Raw genomic sequence first — 20951 nt, forward strand, 5'->3', positions numbered from 1 at the left:
GTTAACTGAATTAAATAGTGGCTAACTACAAAAGAGTAGAAAGAGAACTGCAAGGATTATAGAGGTAGGACCCACTGCAAGCAGGCTACTCCTCTTAGAGCTTTCCAGAAAAGGAATGTGGAACCTTAGAGGAGGTGCTGCAAGGCTAAGAGTGTAGCTGCCCCTAGAATTCACTGCCCACAAACAGTAACTAAAATGAGATTCCCTTGCCTGGAAAATGGGTGAAGAGTGAGGACGTGGTGAAGAAACTTGATAAAAGGACACCTTTGCTTAACTGTAAGGGCCACAACAGCAGAGGTAAATGCTGCCTGGACTCTTGCAAAATGCTGCCTGGATCCACTGGCTGCTACTGGCTGAAACAAACACTAGAAGGAAGAGTCCTTTCTTTTGCAGCTTTGCAGTGTTTCTCTAGTACCCTCTATTGGTAGTCAGCTGGAAAAAGAGAAATGTAGTATGTAGAATTCAATTCCAGTAAATACAGGGTAAAGAGTATTTTGGAGTTAGGAAACAATAAATTATTAACTAGCAGACCTTTTTTATGTCAAGTAATGTCCCTTCCCATAAAGTCTACTTTGATAGGAGTTAAGAGTCATCCCATTCTCCTGGTTGATGTTTCCATGCTGTATCCTTTTGCATAGTTATATTTTCAACTTTCCTGTGTTCTTATATTTAGGGTGTATCTATCATAAGCAGAATATAGCTGGGGTTTATATTTTTTCCAGTGTGGTAATTTTAGACTCTTAATTAGAATATTTAGTACTTTTAAATCTAAAGTAATTATTGCTACATCTTGGTTGATATCTACCATATTGTTACCTGGTTTTTATTTGATCATTTTTCTTTTGTTTCTTGCCCCTTTTGTTGATTAATCAAAAATATTTAATTTTTTCCTGATTAGTTAGTTATACAGTCTTTTACTATTCTTCAACATTTATCCCCAAAATTAGAATACGAATCCTTGATTTATTACAATCTAATACGGATGATTTTTCTTACCAAATTCTTACTAATTTTAGAATATTAGAATTCTTTAATTCCATTTACTTTTTCCCATCTTTTGTATCATCATTGCCATACTTAATTCTGCATACATTTTAAACTTGGTAGAAACATTTCTGTTATTGTTTTATGTCAATTGACAGTCAATATTCATTTTTATGTATATATTCTCATATATATATATATATATATATATATATATATATATATAAATGCTTACTTTTACAATTATTCTTCATTCCTTACTGCAATTCATCCTTGTTTCTTCTTCATTCTCACTCTGTGCTCCTTCTGGGGTCCAACTACACTGCTGTTAGACTTTTTCACTGTGTTCCACATTTCTCCAAAGTTCTTTCCTATGTTTTTCATTATTTTACTTTTCTGCTTAAATTCAGATATTTTCTACTGGCTCCTTGAGTTTACTAATTCTGTCTTCTATTGCATATAAAAATCAGTTCATTTAATCCACGTAATGAGTTAATCTCAGTGTATTTCTCAGTTCTAGAATTTTTATTTGATCCTTTTTTACAGATTCTAATACTCTGGTAAAATTCTTTATCTTGTCGCCCTCTATTGTTTTGACTATTTTAGAGTTATTTTAAATTTCTTAGCTAACTCCAATATCATGTTTATCTATGAATGCATTTCTGTTTTCTACTTTTTCTTTCGGTTTCTTGATTATGTTATGTTATACTGGGGAGTCTGGGGGGCATACTTAATCATTTTTTAGTAAAGATTGACTATTATATATAGAATATTATAGAGGATTCAGATGTACCTTCCTCCATAATGAATTCATGCCTCTCTTCACTAAAAATATTAGTGGATAATTAATACACAATCCGTTTCTAGATAACATGATAATTCATCATAATTTAATCATGAACTGTTCCATGTTGAGGCTGGGTTGAAGCCCTGGAAAGAGTCTACCGCCACCTCTGGTTCACTCTGGTTCTCAAGAATTTTCAGCTGAAAGTCTGATGTTTCTCTAAGGCCCTTCCTCCTGCAGGTCCTGTCTCACAAGACTGCCAAATTTTGCACTGCTTTTTAGAGTCTTTCCACTTAGGTCTTCAGCATTCTGCCCTGTGAAGCCCCAGAAATTGGCATTTTTTTGAGATGATAAACTTCTCTGTGTTTGAGGCCCCTCAGATATCTACCCAAAGCTGTGCTGGTTTTTTATCACCCAAGATTCTCCTTCCTTAGTTGCAATGCTGAGATTCTCAGTTCCCTCCCTATGCCCAATTGACAAATGCCCCCAGGATAAAAATGGCTGTAAAAGTCACTTCAGTGTAGAATTTATACCCTCTCCATTTCTCATTGCCTCCCTAGCATCCTAGTACACTCAAACAATTTGGTATTTTATACTATTTTTCTGTTTGTTCTCCAGAAAAGTTCTGATCTGCTACAAACTACTTCCCTCTGCCATAGCAGAAGCTAACATGTAACCAAATAGTTTGATACATTTTGGCAGATTCAGATTGTGAAAATTACTAATTTAAAAAGCATGGCTTTATTTTAAGTTTGATACACATCAAAATTTTTTTCCAGGTAGTTCTTTTGACTTCATGGTTCTCTTTTTCAGAGATTAATTAGGAAAATATTAGTGGATAATTAATATACAATCCGTTTTCAAATATTTCTCAATTCCAGAAACCTGTAAATCTTCATTAAGTTAATTTAAACCTGATTGGAAAAGTAAAAAATATATTTCTAAACAATTTTTATATCTCCTCTATCTTAATTCTAAAATTAATTTCTCTCTCAGACAAATGCGTTTCTGCAAAATAAGTATCATTACTTATACCAGAAAAAAATCAAAGAAATCTTCAAATAATAATACAAAAAAACTGTAGTAGGAAGCAATTAAATGATTATTTTTCTTTTTTCTTTTTTTTTTTTTTTTGATGAGGGGGAGAAGGGGCAGTTTAGTGTGTATGGTAGGGGAGGCCCAGAGAGCCCTCTTTGCCCCCTTTACCCCCTTTTTATCTCCCAGAGGAAAGTAGAGGGAAGCTGGCTATACTTTGAAATGAGGCTATGTGTTTCAAACCTGGGAATGGGTAAGAGGGGATCTGTGCTTTGAGCAACCTGAGCCAGAGGGAGAGAGGTATTGGTGGCATGAAGGGAAGATGCATGGTACTTATCAAATTGTACTTTTCATTGGGAAAGAAGGCAACAGCCAACAGTAGCTCAGAGGCTTGTAAACTGAGCTGCTGGCTTCAACAAGGGAGGCAATGAAGTCAAATTAAATATAAAAGAGTTATTTGTGCAAAAATAAATATATACAGGATCTAAAGAGTTCTGTTTGAAAATACTTCATAATTATATCATCTTTAGTAAAATATCAAGCTGGAAATCTTAAAAAGAATCAGGTAAACCCTACTTTGACTTGAATGTTTATGTGAAATGGCTTGGCATACATAGATCTCTCTCTCTCTCTCTCTCTTTCTCCTCCCTGTCAGGTTCTGTGGTAAATGCGATACAACATTATGCCATTAATCCTTAGGCAATCATGTCAACAATCTTATCCAACAGTTTCTGAAGTGTTAAAAATGACCCTTTATTCTTCAACTTGTAAGGGGAAGGACAGCTTAGGGATTATTAAATTGAAATGCAGTGTAAACATATTTTAAAATATTATAATGACAACAGTGATGTTTTATTATATAATATATTGGGAGATTAGGGGATTTCTATGTTTACTTTCTATCTATCTCCACCACTCCAAAGGTACTTTACAGGGACTTATAATGATTTTTTTTAATTATTTTATTTTATTTTTTTAAAGATTTTATTTATTTGAGAGAGAGAGAGCACAAGAGGGGGTAGGGTCAGAGGGAGAAGCAGACTCTCCGCCGAGCGGGGAGCCTGATGAGGGACTCAGTCCCGAGGCTCCGGGATCATGACCTGGGCCGAAGGCAGTCGCTCAACCAACTGAGCCACCCAGGCGCCCCAGACTTCTAATGATCTTAGTTGAAAATAAACATCCAGTTCAGCCTGAGGGGGAAATAATTTAGAAGCAGTCTCATCTTCATGCCTCAGGTTCTACTTGTGAGGTAAGAGTGGCGATTATTAATTATTCATTCACTACCTGTAGTGTACCCATTTTATGAATCATGCAGTATTTGGGTGGGTATGTATGATAACAGTGGAAAGTAGGTGAGCTATCTCTATTTGTGATTGGTGTCCTCTTATTTTACTGACTACTCTCCAGGACACAAAATCCTCAGGGAGCAAATGTCTTGAGATTCATTTTGTGTGTGTGTGTGGAAATATTAATTGCCAACTTGTGAAATATAGGGAGAAAAATTGTGTGTGTGTATGCATATAAACAGTTTCACAATGCAAAGCAAAGCACTTATAATTAAACATTACTAGTATATTTATGTGTAAACATTATTATGTTTGGAATTTGTTCATGATTTAGTATATACACTATATTTAACAACTGTCCTTTGTAAAGCACTTATTATGTGCCAGATGATGCATTAAAGCCTAACACATGTTGTTTTGTTAATACTTCAATCATCCCTATAAGGAATGAATTCATCTTCATGTTTTAAGGATGAAGAAACAAAGATCCATCAAAGTTAAGTAGTCTCTTCAGCAAGAAATAGAGTTAGGATTTGAACCCATATCTCTTCAAGTCTAAAAGACATGTTTTGTCCTCTATGCTACTTTAATTCTTAAGCTTGGAACACCCTCCCACGAAAGCCAGAAAGCGGCTCTGATCTCTTGTTCCCAAGCTTCCATGAAGCACAAGCCATTTTATTTATCTTTGTAATCCCCCAGCTATTAATCCAGTATTTTCACCTTGTAGGAACTCAACAAGTGCTTTTTTTCTAAATGGATGACTGAATGTCTACCAATAATTCATCCTTATAAACTTAGTTTGGGGGAAGGTGAGTGTATAGACCTGAGAATGTTTCTTGGGCATCAACAGCTAATACAGCCTCTGTCTTCCTGGCAGTCTGCTTCATCAGTGCCAACTCAGGTACCAGTTTTACCTCAGCAAAAGAAAGCATACAAATGCATTGGCCCGGGGCCAGCATGGTCACCAGACCACTGTGTCAGACTCCCCTGGAATAGACTGACCATGAGCATGCTTAGGGCACCAGCCAAATAGCATTACCCAAAAATAGGTTCCTGGAAAAATTTGGTCTAGCATTTAATATTTCAAAAAAGCAATTATCATGATAATATCTGAACATTGTTGAACATCTGAAAATTTTATTTTATAGTTTGGTATTGTTTTTACTAATACTTTTAATTATTTATGTATTTGTCTTACTAATACTTTTTTAAAAAAGATTTTATTTATTTATTTGTCAGAGAGGGAGAGAGAGAGCACAAGCACGGGGAGCGGCAGGCAGAGGGAGAAGCAGGCTCCCCACTGAGCAGGGAGACTGATGCAGGACTCTATCCCAGGACCCTGCGATCATGACCTGAGTAGAAGGCAGACACTTAACCGACTGAGCCACCCAGACATCCCATTTTACTAATACTTTTAATTTCAGGTGGTAGGAGGATGAAGTGGGAGAGTCAGGAGGTGGTGCATATAAGTAACCATATTAATGCTTTGGACTTCTGGTATTTCTATTATAGCCCTTCTCTGCTTGTTAAATATACAGATACCTGTGCATCTACCCCAGACCTAGTGAATCAAATCTGTGGGTCCTGGAACCTAAGAGGCCTCAGCGGATTCTGGTGAATACTAACAGGATCTCCACTGAATCATAAACTCTTTGAGCAGAGGTGATCTCTGGTTCATCCCATGCTGACACAGATCATGACAGAGAGTAGCTGCTTAGTCAATCATGAATGAATAACTGAATGAATTAATGAATTCATAAAAGGTAGATTTTTTTAAAGTCACCACTGTTTAATCTACCCTTTTCTTGCCTACTGAATGCAATGAGTTTTTATTTCCAACTAATGAAGACACTATGTTCTTAACAAATAAATGTCGATTACATTTAAAGTAATGTGGATGTGATAGAAATCTAGAACCAGAGCCTACAGACCAACTTCAAGTGTACTGTTGCCACCAAATGGGGATGTGCCCTCTCTGGCCCCTATCTTCAAAGTGAAGGAATCGGAGTAGGTGTGCCCTGTGATTCCCTTCCATTGCTCAAAATTCAGTTTTCATATTTTAAAATGTTTTAAAATAAAGCAGTCTCTATTATTTAAATGTTTTTGTACACTTCTACTTAATTTGTATTTCTTGAAAGCACAGGTTTTACTTTTTTTAAAAAAAAATGAGGATATATAAAGTCAAGAAACAATAGAGTATTTCAGAAAAAGGCTAAACATGGTTTTATCAAAACTTTTGTGGTGGTCAACCCTCTGTCTAAGCATTGTAGTAGTACTGTAAATTGGGAAAAGAAAAATCACCATTTTGCAATCATCATCATTAAGACTGGTCAGTCAAAAATCATCAGTGGATGCTAAATTGGGAGAGAGAAGTTTGATGAGGAGCAGAATGATTGCATGGTCTCAAAGTGTCTCCCCAGAGGCTGCTCTTAAGTTGCCACAGGGAAATCTAACATCTTGACCAGGTGATTAAAACAGACATCACCAAAGAAAAGCAAGTGAACTTTGTGTGCCTTCTAATGTGATACCTAGAGAAAGACATGACATCATTCTGTAGTATTCTGACTAGGTATGCTTAACCTGAATCTAATCATGTAGAAATATCAGACAAACCCCAACAGAGGTAGATTCTATAATCTGTTCAAAAATGCCAGTGCCATGGAAGACAAAAATAGGCTGGGGAACTGTTCCAGAGCAAAAGAAACTGAAGAGACATTACAACTATGTGCAATACATATCTCAGACTGAATCTTATAGTGGAGGAAAAAATACTAAAAGGACATTATCAAGACAACTGACAAAACTGTAATCAGGACTGTAGATTAGACAACAGTATTGTATCAGTATTAAAGTCAATTAATTTGATAATTATATTGTACATAAGATAAATATTACTTATCTTAAGAAATGTGCACTGAAGTAATATGGGGTAATGAGGCATGATGTATACAACCTACTCACAGATGACTCCAAAAGAATAACTAATGAACGTATATATGTGTGTGTGTGTATCTGTCTATACCTGTCTCCACTACTCTAAACACACAAACACACACATTAGGGAGAGAATTATGAATGTAGCCAAAATGTTTAAAATTGTTGGCAAATATTGATAAAGGGCAATTGAGAGTTCTCAATATTATTCTTACAACTTTTCCATAAGTATAAAATTATTTCCAATACAAAGTTGGGTTTGTTTTGTTTTGTTTTGTTTTGCTTTTTTAAGATACATTTCCCACTTCTAGGTAGATTTAACTTTAAAATATGCTTGAGAACAATTAAGTAATTTAAGGTGTAGGTCAAAAGATAGGAAATCTTCATGGTTACTGTTTAATTTTGTGACTCTGTAAACAAAGCCCTGAAGTATCCAATATATGTTTTTTCATTTGGAAACGCAACTGTGACAACAATTCACTTTGTGTAGTGGTAGGGGGCAGTGGGGTGAGGTAGAAAGAATTCTGAGAGCTGCAAGATATGGTTTATAAGCACTGATTTGCCATGTGACCATGAGCAGGTCATTTCACCTGCCCAAGATTCCATTTCTTCATCAGCAAAATAAGATTTGAATATGTTAAAAGGCTTTCCTCCTACAATTCTGAGTTATAGTTTAAGAAATAAAATGTGAAAATCTAAAAATTAAAAACTGACCAACAGAATTAAAGAGGTGACCAAAGTTAAAGGGAAAAGAATTTCTTTACACACCTATATAGCCTCAGCCTTGTAAATAAATAGAAACTTGGATCACTATTATAAAAGAACAGAGCAATGTTTGCAAAGAAACAGAACAAAATTTGAACAGTCTCTCAGGTGTCCATGAATTTGGCGGGATGATTGCATTTATGTTTCAAAAAGAAATGTGGCTGGGGTGCCTGCCTGGCTCAGTTGGAAGAGCATGTGATTCTTGATCGGGGTCTTGAGTTTGAGGCCCACATTGGGTGCAGAGATTACTAAAAAAATAAATAAATAAACTTTTAAAAAATGTTGCCAAAGGTCTGTGAGGTACACCAAAATATCACTTCCCCTGCCTTTATATTCCTGCCACAGCAAAGGAATTATTATTTTTACAAACAAATTAGATTAAAGAATTTAGAGAAGTATAGACATGTCTTCATGGACTGCACTTATAAAGATAGCAAGTTGTATCATTATCACTTTACCAAAAAGGCCTTATTTTTCTAATGCTTTTGGTTCTGTATGAGCCATACTTTATGTCAACAAAGAATCAAAAAATAATTATTTATTCCCTAACAATGATTAAACTAGAAGAGACCAGGGTTGGTGTGTCATAAATATTGTTGACTTAAAGTAGCAAACAATAAAAATTTTAGGAAAGGAAAGAAAAGAAAAAAGGGAAGGAAAGGAAAGGGAAGAAAAGAAAGGAAAAGAAAAGAAAAGAGAAAAGAAAAGAAAAGAATCAGGATGTCACAGTGCCTGGAAAAGCTTTCAATGGTGAAGTCCATTTTTAAAAAGCTGCCTTCTATTCAGGTGACTTTCAGCTAAACTGTCTAAGCTTTTGTAATGCGGTGCAGCAAGTGGGAAAAAAAGATAATTTTGAATTCTTCATTAAATGTGCAATAAGATACAATCTTCCATTTGTTCGATCAAGAAATATTTATTATGTACGTACTGTATGTCAAGCACATTCTGAATATATAGCAATGAACTAGGTATACAAGATTGCATTCCCTCACAGAGTTTATATGCTGGTGGAGGAAGACAGATACTCATGAAACATATGTAAGTAAACATCACTGTGGTAAGTGATATGGAGAGGTTAGAAATAGATATATGACTGGGGGTGGGTGGTTACTTTAATTCATCAGAGAAGGTTTCTTTGGGAACAGACATTTAAGCTTTGATCTGAGTAGCATGAAACACAATGAAGGAAATACTCCAGTGCAACTAGTACAAAGCTCTGAGATGGGAATGTACTTGCTAAATTAGCAGAATAGAATGAAAGCGAGGTGGCTGGAACATAGTAGAAAATGGCGAAAGTTGCAATGAATTTTCAGACAGAGCAGAAGCATAAGGGATGTGTATTCTATTCTAGGTGTTACGGGTAGCCCTTGAAAGGTTTTAAGCAGAAAAGTGGATCTGATTTTCATTTAAAAGGATGATTTGGACTGCTGTTATATGAGGAAGAAATTGTAATAATGTAGACAGGAGATCTTGGGGCCTGGAGGAAGTTATTGTCATGGATATACAAAGAGGTGGAACTTTGAAAGAAAGAGTCCACAGGACCTGATGATGGATTGGAGGATGGAGGGTAAGTGAAAGAAAGGAGTCAAAGACAACTTGTAAAGTTCTGTCCAACCAGATAGAATGTGGGGGGTGGGGGGAGCATATACTGGAATGGGGAAGACTAGAAGAAGGGGCAATTTGAGGGAATGAAAATGAAGAGATTTGTTTTGGCCTTAATTTTAAGATGCAAATTAGACAATTCAAGTAGAGATGTCACATAGACAGTTGGGTCTACAATTTTAAAATTCAGGGAGTCTGTAGGGCTAGAGTTGTAATGCTAGGAGTTAAGAGCATTTGATGGAACCTGAAGCTATAGGACTGGACAAATCACCTGAGGAGAGAATGTAGTTGGAGAAAACAAGTGGCTCCAGCTCTCAGGTGGAATATAAGAGGAAGAGCCAACCAGGAAGACTGAGAATAAGTGGCCAGTGAAATAATAAGAAAATAGAAAGAGCATGGTGTCATAGAAGATGAGAAAAACGTGTGCTGAGAGAGTGTCACCTGTGAAGAGTGCTGCTGGGAGGTCTGGCAGATGAGGGCCTAGAGTCAGCACCAGGAAAGTCATGGAGGACCAGTAGAAGAGACGCCTTTTTAAAGTTTTTTCTTTTTTTTTTTTATTTGAATATAGTTGACACACAATGCTACATTAGTTTCAGGTGTACAACATAGTGATTCAACTTTTCTGTATGTTATGCTCCGCTTACCACAGTGTAGCTACCATCTGTCACCATACAAAGCTATTACAATATCACTGACCATATTCCCCTATTATTTCTTTGTACAAGAGCAATCTTAATGGAATGGTAGGGACTGAAGCCTGAAGAGAGTGGCTTGGGAAGAGACTATGTGATGAAAAAGCAGATGCAGAGAATATAAAAAATTATCTTCAGTCATTTTGCAGTGAATGGGAGAAGCAACAGGGGATAGTGGCAGGAAGATGTGGAGGCAAGGGAGTTTGCTTGTTTGTTTTTCTTAAAAGTATTGCTAGGTTAGTGTGCATATCAACAGGATTAAGCAAGAAAGGAAAGGGGGATATGGAAAGGTGATAATTGCAAGAGCACAGTCATTGAGAGGATGGAGACATGGGATCCAGACAAAAGGTTTTAGCTTTTGAAAAAGCAAAGGGATATCCAGGGATGCTGCTTGTCTAATTACCTCACCTCTTCTCTTAATTTATGTTCCATTACATAAATTATCTCATTTGATTCTCACATAATTCTCGCATATACAATCATTCCCATTTCCAGAAGAGGAAAATAAAGATTAGAGAAGTTGGATAATTTCTCCCAGAACATTCAGTTAATAGACAATAAATCTAGAATTCAAACTTTCTTGCAACTCCAACCTGAATGCTCTTTCTACTACATAATACCTTGATAAACCACCTTTCTAAAGCTTTCTCCAATGCAACATGGCAGATATGCACAGTGTATCACATACAAAGAAGGACAATTGCTTTAATGCCATTATTCCGATTTGGTGACTTAGTGATCAGTAAATTGGTAATTTCAAGTTTGAAATTCCTGGAATCTGCTCATGTGGAAGTTTAATGTCCAATGTCCACATCATTGTTTTCTGAATTGAATGACTGCTAGAATATAACAAAGCCACACTTATACTTGCAACTAACCAGCTAGCTAATGAACGAAATCTAAAATCTAATGCTTTTCTCAACAAATATGGTTCAGATACTTGCTAACCAGAAATTGCCAATTCATTTTGTTACCATTTTAAATGGAGTTCTTAGGCAATAAAAAGGCAGTAAAGTTAAATTCCTGGTTATTAAATTTTTTAAAAAGTAGGGGAAATACAAATTCCAATCGAATGATGGTGCATTGCAGAGGAATTTATAATCCTATCATTCAAAAGGTATGGAATTTGACATTGGATGTCCTGGGTTCAAGTCTTAGATAGGGTAAACTCTCTTGGCATCTCTTTCAAGTTGCTCAATCTTTTGGTTTCCTCATTAGTAAAATGAGGGTAGTAATGCTATGCAAAAGGGTTGTGAGAAACATAGGATAATCCAGTGAGGTAACTTGGTAAACCTGGAGTACCTGTTGGCTGCTATTATCATTTATATAGTACTACATAGTGTGTTTTATTTTGTATTTCTTAACAAGCTTTGTGAGCCAAATTTACTCTCCCTTCTGATATTGATGAGCTATTCCTTATGGGGTACTTGGATAAAAAAGAAGAAAATTGCCTGCAGAGATACACCTCTCATCCTGCCTATTCTAAAAAGCAAATCTCTTGAAACTGTCTCAGTCACATTTTCCCACAGAAGCATGTCCATTATTGCTACCATAGTACTCACTTCAGCCACCCACTCATTTGAATAACAAATGTGCATTGAGGGCCTGTTATACTCCAGGCTCTGAAGGAACTAGACATAGGCTAGTAAAAGGATTGTGACACATTTCCACTTCTCTAGTAGTTCACAGTGTAGTAAGAGAGTGTCACCTCTGTATAAATTTGTTTATCTATACATCCCTCCTCCCCATACTCCACCTCTACCTCCAGCTATGAGCTCTAGAATGCCAAGACCCTGTCTTGGTCATCTTTAGTTTCCTTTTTATTACTTATTACAATTTGTTGCTCATAGTAGGTGTTCAATAAATAATCATTGAATCGAAGAAATATTTTTAATGTATTTTTTAAAATACCAAGGTGTACTAGTGGACTAACAAGCAAGATGGTTTTTCTCATAATGTTTCTCTGGTTACATTTAACAGCAAGTTAAAATTAGATCCTTTTCTTTTTTTTAAGAAAGAAAACCATAGCAACTGTGATGTTGAATGTTTCGGAGAGCACATTTTTAAGGATTTCCTTTTTCTGAATTGCCTATGTTTGAGGTGCCTATTTTAATCGAAATTCTAATAAATAATTTGTAGTACTAATAGCCATATAAACCACTGATTGTATTGATGAAGCAATGGAAACTACCACATAGAACAGAATGCTTGATAAAATGCTTGAAGAAAAAAATTAATGTGTTGAAAAGTCACTGGATATATTTAAATGGTTACTCCCTGGAAATGGTTGAACATTAACCTCTCTTTGTTTCTTGTACCTGTATTTAGTATAAAACCTTGAAAATTGTTCTAACGTTTCATATAAATATTTGCCGGAGATCTTTTTTTTTTTTTTTTTTTTTTTTTTAAGGCATGTCTCTATGAGGAAATCAATTTTACAGTGCTGTCTTCTAAATTAAACAATGGGCATTTTTACAGAATGTTATCAGTGAATACTTCTTTGACATATATAATGATTGTCTAATAGATTTCTCTAAAAGTATTTTTATTGAAGTAATGATTAAAGTATAACTCAGTGCCTCAGGAACACTGACTAATGTCATGTTAATCAACTTGACTATTAAAAAAATGAAGAGGTTGATAGTTTAAATCTAGTTGGTACATGATTCACTTGAACTATCAAAGAAGAAAGTGTACTTTATCCAGGACCAAATTTAAAATACAAATTTTAAAAACAAGCAAAACATCTCAGAAACAACTTTTGCATTTACAGGCCATATCTTTATAAATATCTAATTTTGTTTCTCTTAAAATGTGTAAATTAGCCTTTGACTCACAGCATCCATATTGATCAACATCTATTGAATGCTTACTCTATGCAAAGCACCAAACTAATGTCAAGATAAGTAAAGCATATTTCACCTTTAGGGAGCTTATTGGGAGAAATAAGTCATTCATGCATAACTGCAATGTAGAAAATAAGTGGTATAAATACCATAGGTATTCTGAGGTGGGAGAGATGGATAACTTCTAGCTAGGTTTGGACAAGTAGAATGAGGTTGGGAACAGTAAGATGGAGAATTCTTAGCAGGCCTAGAAACCAGTATCTTTTGGAAGTAACAAGAAGTTCAACTTGACTTCAGAGCAGTTTATAGAAGGAGTGCTAAATAAGTCTGGAAATACGCACTGGGCTAGGTGGCGAAAGGCCTTGAATTCCAGATAATTTAAGTGGAGTTTTATAATTTTTTTTAAAAAGTTGTAAGGGAGCAGTTGCATAACTCTTCTGTAGATATGCAACAATTTTTATAAAGAACAGACTCTAAATCTGAAGATGAAGTCACCTGATTTGTAACCAACATTGAAAAATATTGATTGGGTTTAGCCATACTTTTTCAGCCTGCACATTTAGGCCGCTTTTAGACATTTTGATATTTATTCTGGGTTTTTGAGGGGGCCTGAATTGTTTCTTGTCTAAATTTGGAATAATTAATCTTCCAGATGTTTGAAAACAAAACATCTGCCCTCAAACTTACTCCTTCTGAGTGCTCTGTGTACCATGTACACGTTTCCCTCCTTTATTATTGTTTCTTATACAAAACTCATGATTATGATTTCTATAAATGGTTTAAGGACTGATGCAGAAAATACTCAGGTGCCTATTTCTTAAAAACAATAAAACCTTCCTTCTTGAAATGAAAAAGGACTTGGGAAGGAAGATTGGAGTGGGGAATTTGAAGGAAAAAATTGACGGAGGGAGGAAGAGAGAGAGTGGGGTGGGGCAGGGAGAGAGAAAGGGAGGGAGAGCAATTATCTTCTAGAAGAAATGGTCATGAAGATAAATTTATACATGTATATTTTTCTAGAAATGTGAAATAAATGCAGAAGAGATAGGTAATGCTGCTATAGATGCCAAAAATGTTACTAACTACAACCAACTACAGATATTCTGATACATTTTAATGATTGATTCTTGAAAGTGGAGAGTTTAGAAAAGATACCTGGGAGATACAATGAAAATTTTGGAGTAGGTCCCAGCAATTCCTGTTTATATTTTGCAGTCTATGGTAAGACTGAATATGAATCCTTAAGATCAAATATTTTGAGCTTTAAACGAGTTTCAATGGCCTCACATCTCTTTTTCTTCACAGATAGCATTATACCAAGAGGGGAACATAAATATAATTTCTATAGTATTTCTAAGAATCCATCTTTATTTGGAACTTAGCCACATTGTGTTTTATAAATTTTACTCAAAATTTCATAGAACATTTAAAAAACCATTTAGTGCATATGTGGGGTGTCGAAGTTGTGCTACTTCCATTTCTGCATCTCCTTTTTTGAAAGAAATACTGGTATAGATGTGTATCCCTAGTGTCCATCCACCAGAGATCCTAATTCAAGGACCAAAGCTAACCTTTACTCAACCCAAATCCTATATGGAATAAGAGCAAATATAAGCTAGAGCGATGGCCAAGACAGTTTTCCCCTCACCACTCTGACTAGCCACATCAGTGGTCCAAAAAATGTATTGAATGCCAGCCATAATTCTAAGAGAAGAAGAGAAAACAGAGCCTTGCAAAAAGTAATATTGTGTTGATGGGTCCTGTGATTCCCAGGCATGGTTATTTTCTTCAATATTGAGCATAATACAGACTGGAAAAAATTTTATTTTTTTTAGGTATTTTCCCCGATAGACACACAACTCTAATATGTCAGTATAAATCATTGGGAAAATATTCTAATATTAAACTTTTGCAAATTAACATCCAAGACTGCTATTATTGGAATTATTGAAACTTGATCTTTCCTATGAGATCTGGACCATCACAGTAGGGTTTTTGATATGTCCATGTTTGACCTAAGCCCCTTCTGATGACACAAATGTACAATGGTAGAGGGAGAAAAGTGCCCCAAGGCTACAGCCATATATACAGTTTTGTTTCTTCCTTCATTTTCCTTAAGAATTACCAGGTCATGGGCACCTGGGTGGCTCAGTTGGTTAAGCGTCTGCCTTCGGCTCAGGTCATGACCCTGGAGTCCCGGGATGGAGCCCCACATCAGGCTCCCTGCTCAGCGGGGAGTCTGCTTCTCCCTCTGCCTTTCACCCTGCTCGTGCTCTCTCACCCCACTCGTGCTCTCTGGCTCTCGCTCTCACTCTCTCAAATAAATAAATAAAATCTTAAAAAAAAAAAAAAAAAAGAATTACCAGGTCAAAGTTCAGGGTGTTTTAAAGGTTTTCTATAAGCAAACTGCTGTCTTTCAAACAAACAAATAAACAACTTCAATAAAATCGTAAGTTTTGAGAAGCTACTCAAGACTTTATCTTCAGTCTGGTACTGTCCTAGTGGTAGATGAGAAGAAGCAAGAAAGTTAGCTTTTATGTCATTGTTATCCTATTGTCATCCTCAGCCCTTCTTGCATTTTCTCTCTGTGTTCTAAGTCTGCCATTAGCTGCAAAGAACAACATGCTAATAGAGGAAGAGAGTGGAGAAGGCTAAGAGAAGTGAGTGGAAGTCTTAGGGAGGAAATAGCAATCCAGGTTGTATTATACAGAGATTAGAAAAACTAATGACCAACAGCATGATATGGATAAGTAACTTAACCTCTCTATCTCTTAGTTTCTTTGGAAAATGTGGTTCTTATTCCTATATGCCCTACAGAGTTGTTTCTAGGACAAAAGCTGATGGGTAAAAGAGTCTTTAAAAAATAGGAACCAACCATACTATATAATTATTAAATCTTAGGACATTTTATATTTTGAAATTAATCTAGCATCAGAGATAGTATATAGTATGCCTTTGAATCAAAAGACCATTAGTTATTACATTTTTTGAACAGTAATGATTTAGGAAAATGTCTCATCTTTATATAAGTACAGCATTGATACCATTGCTACAAAAATATTAATACAGTAGACTCAAGATGAATATGTGGCTCCACATTAATGTGAGGTTGAAGGTCATGTTCTTCTGCTATAAAATCAGTTCTGAATAATAGTTATCTTTAAAGCTGTTTAAACTTGAGATTTTCATTACTAATAGAAGAAATAAATCGAGGAAACATTGTACATACAACATTTCTAGAAGCTTTTCAGAGGAAGCAGCTGTGGTTTCTTTAGCCTCCCAAGTCTATTATGCAGGTTAGCAGTATGTTTTATAATGAGTTCTAGACCACCTGCCTTTCCAAGGAAATTAATATTAAGATGGATTTTTTTGTCTTTTTTTGTCCTCAGTACCTATGTATAAGGTTTTCCTATTCAGTGAGTTTGGGCACCCCATAAAAATGTTCATTCAGTGTTGTTCAGCTATAGATTATTATTTTTAAAGACATTGTCTAAATGTGTTTTCAACAAATCCTTGGTGAGTTTTGAGATTGAAACATACACTTCTCTAGTAAAACTGTCAGCAGATAATGTACCTACAGTTTTACTTTAAGGTAGTAAATTCCTATAATGAATAAAAAAGTGTTTCAAATTAATTTGACTGTTGTTTTAAACCATTGGAACTTCAAAATGTTGTTTTAATTATTTTTCTTCTTCTCACCCTTACAGGAGTTTCAGGGGGGGAATCAATGGATTCAGGAAGCAGTAGGAATTTGGAGACTACAGTGAATAGGGTCTATCCTGATCAGCTTGTTCCAAAGATAAACACAAGCAAGAAAATGTCTACCTTAGCAAACCAACCAAGCATCCTGGAAATGTCACAAGAGGTTAAGAAAAGCTGTGGAGATAAACAGGTAGAAATCCCCGTTGAAAGAATAAAAATGGCAAAGAGCATCAAAGAAAAACAAAGTAATGATTTAGAGAAAGTGGCCTTTAAGAGGAAGGCAGAAAATGAAGAAAAGCCAGCTGGAAAGAAAGAGGCAAAGATAACAGAACTTGACAACACGTTGATCACCATGCCTCTGCCTCACATCCCCTTAAAAAACATCATGGATGTGGAGGTGAAGTTGGTCTACATCGATGAAGAGGATGTGAGCTATGAGTTTGTAGAGTCCATCATGTCCACTGGGATTCGACCAACATGCCGAGCTGCTGAAATAGTAGACCCTTTGCATGTACCTAATTTCAGCTTTCTGCCTCAGATTGACAAATGGCTTCAGGTAGCCTTAAAGGATGCTAGCTCTTGCTACAGGCAGAAGAAATACGCTGTGGCAGCCGGACAGTTCAGAACAGCATTGGAGGTATGGAATTAAAGAATATATAGATTGGTGAGAGGAAACTGTGAAATGGAAAGTGTGATTACATTGAGCAGCTCTGATCATACTGTAATAAACAGTGATCATAGAGTGAAAATATTGAATGATATCAGGATTATACAATTGCCAGTTTATATAAAGCAAATAAAATATACCTGCAAATTATATGCCTGTGTGCACCCGACATATAGAAATCACCCCAAAAGCATACCTCATGCTTTTTCTCTGTTAACAAACCCTGCAGTGAATGGTAACATATAAAAATGCGGTTGGTTTTGTAATTTAGGTGTATACCTATAAAAGCCATAGAGTTTTAGTACAGTGGTTGGGGGTAGAATATAGATTCTCTCTCTATAATGAGTATATGAATTTTCCCCTTTTGATATGTAGTGTTCATAATTAAATGCAACCATCTTTACTGTCATGGGCTGAAAGTTTGTGCCTGATATTTATTAAAAACAAAATAACCCCATTTTACTTTATCATCAAACTTCACTTTCCTTCCCATCCTAGTGAGCTTTATAAATAATTATTTTTCTCTCTGCAAGCAGGTAAATTGGTCAGTATTGTTTATGGCATAAAGAAATAGCCCATGGACTAAAATATAAAATAAACTTGGGAATCACCACTAAAACACAAAATAGGTAGTGGGAAAATTTGTTCCATCTTATGACTCACTGAATCTATAAAAGGACCAAAGTGGGTCACTAAAAGTCATACTGACCTGACAATATTGGTGACTGCATATTTCATTAATTACAAAAAAAAATTTTTTCAGTGCATTCTATATGTGCTTGGTGGCTCCTGGAGAAAGAAAAACATGAATTAGAATGTGGTCCTTTCCCCCTAACAATCTGGTGAGGGAGGCAAACCAGTAAACAGTTAAATAGAGATAGCGTAAAGGGGTAAATGGATCCACCATGAGACAGAGGCATAAGCAGGAGTTAAGTGTGAGATGTTTGTAGTAGAGATTTAAAGAGTAAAGTATTATTTCCACTGTTACTTGCAAGTTAAAATTACTATATCCACAATGAATTATTAATGGATAATGCCAGACAATGGTATCCCTAAATATTTGAAAAGAAACTCTAAACACAGAAAAGGAGGCCCAAAGAGATATGAAGTGATAAAGTAGTGCACAAATGGATGCATCTATAAATACTTCTGTCCTCACAAAGGGTTGTCTACACAAAGAAGGGAAGAGTGATGCATTATGTAAACTGGTGAACTATGTAGAAAGTGCCAAAAAATTAAGTTATCCACAAACCACTGAGAGTCCTATGCTGTCCTTTGAGCTAAAGACCAGAAGCCTCTGGCTGAGGAAAGGATGCTAAAGAAAGGCTCCAGGAAGAACCCCGAGATCTTCTACTAAGGCCATTTTCTGCTGAAAATTTTTTTAGGGTGGGTGACCAAGGTTAAAGGTATAATTTTAAAGATGAAGAAAAAATAATCATTTTGGAAATGAAAAAAGAAAAGCATAAAATAAGAAAGGATATAAACTTCAAATTAAGTCTAGGTAGAAGCAAAAACTATCTGTATTAACTGGAAGAAAATATCTGTTTTTTCCATAAAACCCAATGTTCAAAATTATAAAATTGGAGTCAGGTTTTAATAACCCCAAGATATAACTGTACTAGAAAATACATTTGTTCTGACTCTCTCTTGTGTTCTGTCTCTCTCTCTCTCTTTCTCTCTCTCTCCCTCTTTCCTCTACCTCTCTCCACTCCTCCCCCACTCCCCAACAAGGGTTTTTAGGAAAGTGTTGGATGCTGACACTAATTACTGGTAATTAACAAAGGTAATTATTTTGAGACCAAAACTTAGCTTAGACATCTGGCCTAGCTTTTGTCTAATTATCTTGGGAGTTAACTTTGAAATTTTACCTAGAATGTCTCTTAATAAACCAGAGCTGCTGGGAATAGAAAAGATTTTTAACCTCTTTAATCCTTTCTTCTCATAAATTTAACTTTTTCAATACTGACTGTTTATAGGTATTATTTAATGCATCTCTCACTTTTCATTAGGTCCTAACATGCCTTAAAGTAGGGTAGAATGGATGACAGAGACCAAAGCATAATGTTAAGGATCACACCTGAAAGACAGATGCATCAATAAATATTTGAGTGTATGTAAGCTAGGATTAGGTTTGGCTGCAAGTGACAGAAAACCCAAAATAACAGTGTCTAAAGCAAGGGAGGATTTTTTTTGTTTTTGTTTTTGTTTTTTTCCACATAAATGTAGGTAGTCAAATGCTGGTATGGTGTGATCATCAGAGCTCCAGATTCTATTTTGTTCCTCAAGATGCGGCTTTGACGTCATGATCCAAAATGGCAGTTCCTATTGGTGTCATCATATCCACATTCTAGCCAGCCTGAGGCAGAAAAAGGAAGGAGAGAGGCATACTATGTCCCCATGAGCACAATTCACAGAGGCTGCACACACCATTCCCATTTTTTTCCCATTGACCCAAATTAAGTAATGTGGCCACACAAGCCTAGAAGAGAGACTGAAAACTGTGGTCTTTATTCTGGATGGCCCTAATATTCAGGGGTTGTATTAATAATAAGAAGAGATGGATATTGAAGGATAACTAGCAACTTTCCCATAGAGTGCTTATTACTTGGAAGGCATCGTGAGGATACAGAATGCTTGCTAAATGGGTGGTACAAAGTCGGCTATAAGAGTACACAGAACACTGGTTGTGGTTAAAGATAGAACCACAGAAAAGAACCAAAAATAAAAATTGGGGAAAGGCTCTGAAGATTAATTGACATAATAATTTTCAATGTTTCTAATAACCCCATTAGAAATATTCTACTTAGATATTAGTTTCCTTGTACTATTGACAAATTATTAGCTCCTTTTGTTTTCATAACATGGTCACTAACTAGATAGGTAAATTTATGAAAATATTTTAGAATGATTAAGATAAAATGGTAAGCAATGATTCAGAAGACAACAATTTAGCTTCCAAAAAGCAGTCAACTTCAATCTTTTAGGATTTCAGGACACAGGAAGCATTTATTTAAATGGGCTTGATGAAATAATTTATTTTATTTTATTTTTTTATCTATTTATTTTGAGAGAGAGAATGAGAGACAGAGAGCATGAGAGGGAGGAGGGTCAGAGGGAGAAGCAGACTCCCTGCTGAGCAGGGAGCCCGATGCGGGACTCGATCCCGGGACTCCAGGATCATGACCTGAGCGAAGGCAGTCGCTTAACCAACTGAGCCACCCAGGCACCCAAAATAATTTATTTTTTATGCTTTACTTATACTATATAAAGTTGAACCAGTTATGTAGGTGAGATTAGTGCTTAGCTCTGTGAACAACTCATCCATTTTTGTTAAGTTTTATTAAAATCAGTCATTATTTGCTCTTGGGTTTGTATTCACATCAGAAGACGTACCAATAGGGCAAAAGTTATAAGCTGAAGATAAAAACACATTCATATTAAATCACATTTGTGTACATGGATCCTTAATTTTTAAAGGACAATTTTTTTTTCTAAAGTGATCAAAGACCCAATGATAAAGAGCACAGGAAATCATTTTGATAAAACATAAATCTTTGCTTTATAGGCAGATTACTTAAAAGGTAAAGAAGGAAAACCTTTCACAATCTCTTATCAGGGGCAGACCAATAGTCCAAGAAAACTGTCCTTCTGGCAGAT

At 35.7% G+C, this 20951-nt stretch overlaps 1 protein-coding gene across 1 annotated transcript in view; it reads left to right on the plus strand.

The window, feature by feature from the left end:
* The first annotated feature begins 16640 nt into the window (after positions 1 to 16640).
* SPATA16 (spermatogenesis associated 16) overlaps positions 16641 to 20951 on the plus strand; it is a 206198-nt gene continuing 201887 nt past the window's right edge. Inside the window, exon 1 of the mRNA XM_064575670.1 lies at positions 16641 to 17264. Within this exon, the coding sequence (XP_064431740.1) occupies positions 16653 to 17264 (612 nt within the window). The 5' untranslated portion in view covers positions 16641 to 16652. The remainder of the gene's footprint in view (positions 17265 to 20951) is intronic.

This window comes from Mirounga angustirostris, unplaced genomic scaffold (assembly GCF_029215605.1).
Source record: "Mirounga angustirostris isolate CCGP_5_RB_7025 unplaced genomic scaffold, mMirAng1.0.hap1 SCAF_1, whole genome shotgun sequence".
NCBI lineage: Eukaryota > Metazoa > Chordata > Mammalia > Carnivora > Phocidae > Mirounga > Mirounga angustirostris.